The following is a 3,978-nucleotide window of genomic DNA, read 5'->3' as shown; positions in this document are numbered from 1 at the left end:
GAGCACATCCTCCTGTGCTTTCCATCCAACACCTGCCCAGGGAGCAGAGCCAGCACAGCCCCACAGCAGTGCAGGACAGGGGCTGGCCCCTCTGCTGTGTAGTTACACGCACTCAGGGTGTGAAAAGCTCTGAATTTGGGGCGTTTTCAGGTGGTTTATTCTCTGCTGATGCCAAGCAGGTGCAGGGCTCACGCGTGGCTGAAGGTTTGTGGCAGCAACTGCTTGAAAACTCCAATGTATTTCTGCATGAGCTCTCCCTGTCACTCGTTCCCTGGGCTAAAACAAGGTAAAGTTTCTCTCTCCCATGCACAAACTATGGAAAGAAGGAAAATCAGAATCCCCTCGTGTTTACACAAGGTGTAAATGGGGATATTTTCACTATCTGGTTACAAAAAAAAAAAAAAAAAAAAGAAAAAGAAAAAGTAAAGTTTTACAATCTTTAGGGCTCTTGTTTTTAAATAATAAAAAAGTATGACAAAATAAAGGAAAGTACTTCATAAAACCTGCAGCTATCAAGTACAAACTACTTCTGACAAGATTCAGTGAGCAAAGCAGGACAGAAGCCTGCAGAGAAATGAACTCAGACTGAAATGCAACACAGACCTTGGTAAACTCAGCAGCACGACTTCTACAGCTCAAGTAACAAACAGACATGATCCCTGAAAGAAAACAAAACCCCCAGCTGCAGCAAGGAAACTGCCTGGAAACTGCTCCCCAGGCTCCTTCAAATATCCCAGTGTGGGGTTTCCAAGCTTGGAGAAAGGAAGAAGTGTGGTTTCTAAAGGTTATTTAATGGGGGAAACAAACCAAGGTGTTTGCAAGCTGTTCTCACCTGGCAGGAATTGCTCAATGAAACTTCAGCGCTCTCTGAACCTCATTTACTTCCATGGCTTCTGGGGGAATCTGAAGCTGTCACTGCCTGTGCCCAGCCTGCTCCTGCTCTGAGCGGCCACAAAAATCTGATTTGCCAGGACAGAAGGGAGGGAATGTGAGAGGCACTGCAGGAGCAGCAGTGAGAGCAGCGGCAGCGGGAAGGGGCTCACACAGGATCCTCCCCCTGTGCAAGGAGATTCCCAGAGGCAGGAATCTGCCCTGGGACATTCCCCTGCACCCCCAGCACAGGAGGAGGGTCCCAGAGCTGCCCCCTGAGCAGGAGGCCCAGAGCAGTTTTGATACTCCTGCTCCACCCACCCCTCACCTCCTCCTCAGCTACAAACCCGACATTTGCTCGTTTGAACCAAAGCTCTATAAATATATTATTTAGAAAAAAAAATAAAATAAAATAAACCACAAATGCAAACATTTACCAAGAAAGGAAGAAAAAGTTACAGTGAAATGAGGCCTTGTTATTGTCTTAAATCAGGGAACTCCCTGGAGGAGGCCTGTGTGCTCTCAGTCCTGCTCCAAGCTCCTGCCTATGCGTCCTCCAGGCTGGCCAGCACTCCCCTGTCCACCAGGTGAGCTTTGAGGGTGTTGAAGATGTGCAGCTGCTGCTCTGGCCTCAGGGTCAGGAACTGCTGGATCAGTTTGCTGGGGTTGGGGCCCCTGGAACACAAAATCAGGGTCAGCAAAGGCTGCAATTCCACCAGAATGTTCATTGCGGTGCTGTCCATCCCCCTGGGAGCCTTTTTTTGCTGACAGGGTTTGAATCTCTCTCAGGTATTTCTCTGAGAGAGATTCAAACCCTGTCAGCAAAAAAAAAAAAAGGTGAAATATCTGAAAGAAATTCAGGGCAGCAAGAAAAATTTAATATCTGTCAGAGATTCAAACCTGGGCTGCAAAAAAAGGTGAAATATCTGACAGAGATTCAGGGCAGCAAGAAAAGGTGAAATATCTGAGAGATTCAAATCCTGTCAGGAAGAAAAGGTGAAATATCTGACAGGGATTCAGGGCAGCAAGAAAAGGTGAAATATCTGACAGAGATTTGGGACAGCAAGAAAAGTTTAATATCTGAGAGATTCAAACCTGGACAGCAAAAAAAGGGGAAATACCTGACAGAGATTCAAGCCCGGGTGCATTCTTAAACAGAACACCCTAAGAAGGGAAAGCTGCAGTGGAGGAAGCTCCACCATGGACACTCACCAGCAACCCAAAGAGAACAGCAGAAAAACCCCTCCAGTAAAACCCTGCCAGGTTTTAGTGCTTTAAGCACAGGACCAAGTAGGTGTGCCTGGATCATAACTGTCTACAAAAACAATGGGTCTCCTAATAAAAATAAAATAACAGAGAGCTGGATCAGCCTTCCTGAGCCATGAATGGCAGTGTTACCTGATGAAGCTGGCAATGTAGACGTTGACAAAGGTGGCCATCAGGTACTGGCAGTCGAAGCGATCCATGATGCCCCCGTGGCCCGGGATGGTGTTGGCAAAGTCCTGCCGGGGCAGAGGGGTGGCACTGAGCCCTTCCCAGCACCTGTGCTGCCCTGGTGGCCCCACACGCCTCACTCAGCCCTGCCCCGGGGCCAAAGCCACACCAAGGAAATCTGGTTTAATGTCTCCCTGCTTCTGGAAGTTTCTCCTTGACGGAGCTGCTGGAGCCTGAGGGGCAGCGAGGCTCAGCTCAGCTCAAGGGTCAGGGAAGGCAAATGTTTAAAATGTTTATCTGCTGCACCCTGCCTTGCCTTTCAAGGCATCCTAACTGAGCACAGGCTGTTTGTATGTGAAACCAGCCTGCAAGACACCAAGGGAAACCTCAGATTGCAAAATTTCCTGCCTGGGTCTTCCTTCCCCACCTGCACCACAGCAGGGTTTGGAATATCACACTTACAACCTTAAGGTCTCTTTCCTTTTGGTCAAAAAACCAAATCCTGCTCCAGCATTTTATCTGTGTCTGAGTAAACCTCCTCTCCCCTTCCCCTGGAGCTCTGGGACTGCCTGGAGGGACAGCACCCACTTTGTGCCTCCTCCCCAAAACCTCCAGGACCTCCCCAACACCTCCAGGACCTCCCCAACACCTCCATGCTCTTCCCAAAATCTGCATGACCTCCCCAGAATCTCCAAGACCTCGCCAAAACTTCCATGCTCTTCCCAAAACTTCCAGGACCTGCCCAAAACCTGCATGCCCTCCTCAAAACCTCCATCCTCTTCCCCAAGCCTCCATCCTCTTCCCCAAACCTCCATCCTCTTCCCCAAACCCCCATGCTCACCTTGATTTTGAAGGCCCTCTTGAAGCCGCTGGCGAAGAAGCCTCCGAAGGGCCCGATGAGGGAGGCAAAGGTGGACAGGGCGATGCTGTGGATCTGGAAGGGGTACATCCTCACGGTCCTCTGCAGCAAAACACACAGCAGCACCTTCAGAGCCTGCCCTGCTCCCTGCCCTGCTCCCTGCCCCCAGGCTGCAGCTCAGGGGGCTTTCAGGTGGGCTCATGTCCCACCAGATCTGGGATCATTCCTTTGGGATCTCTGGCACTGGGCTCATGTCCCAGCAGATCTGGGATCTCTGGCACTGGGTTTACGTCCCACCAGATCTGCGATCATTCCTTTGGGATCTCTGGAACTGGGTTCATTCCCAGCAGACCTGGGATCATTCCTCAGGAACTGGGTTCATGTCCCAGCAGATCTGGGATCTCTGGCATTGGGCTCATGTCCCAGCAGATCTGGGATCATTCCTTTGGGATCTCTGGCACTGGGCTCATTCCCAGCAGATCTGGGATCATCCCTCTGGGATCTCTGGAACCAGGCTCATGTCCCAGCAGACCTGGGATCATCCCTCTGGCATCTCCAAACACGGCCGCCCTCCCCCTTGGCTGTGGCCCCGCAGAGCACAGCCCTGCCCTTCCCTGGGTGCTCCCACCCCCCGGAGCAGAGGCAGGGGGCAGAGGGGCCCTACCCAGCCCAGCACGGAGTGCAGCAGCACGGGGATGTTGTACTCCTGCAGCTGGAAGAGCTCGGAGGGCTCGCAGTCCACGGTGAAGCTGTTGGTGTCGTTGTTGAACTCCACGGGGCAGGTGAAGCAGCGGTACCCCGACATCGTAGGACAG

General features: G+C 51.6%; 1 protein-coding gene across 1 annotated transcript in view; it reads right to left on the bottom strand.

Annotated features, from left to right (window-relative positions):
• Nucleotides 1-6: 6 nt before the first annotated feature.
• Nucleotides 7-3,978, bottom strand: part of CDS2 (CDP-diacylglycerol synthase 2) — a 10,500-nt gene continuing 6,528 nt past the window's right edge. Inside the window, exons 10-13 of the mRNA XM_005430847.2 lie at nt 3,828-3,972; nt 3,146-3,265; nt 2,269-2,372; nt 7-1,545 (exon numbers count right to left, since the gene is read on the bottom strand). Of these exons, the coding sequence (XP_005430904.1) occupies nt 1,416-1,545; nt 2,269-2,372; nt 3,146-3,265; nt 3,828-3,972 (499 nt within the window). The 3' untranslated portion in view covers nt 7-1,415. The remainder of the gene's footprint in view (nt 1,546-2,268; nt 2,373-3,145; nt 3,266-3,827; nt 3,973-3,978) is intronic.

This window comes from Geospiza fortis, unplaced genomic scaffold, assembly GCF_000277835.1.
Source record: "Geospiza fortis unplaced genomic scaffold, GeoFor_1.0 scaffold777, whole genome shotgun sequence".
Lineage (NCBI taxonomy): Eukaryota > Metazoa > Chordata > Aves > Passeriformes > Thraupidae > Geospiza > Geospiza fortis.
Note: the sequence above shows the minus strand (reverse complement) of the source record. Positions and strands in the feature narration are given on the sequence as shown.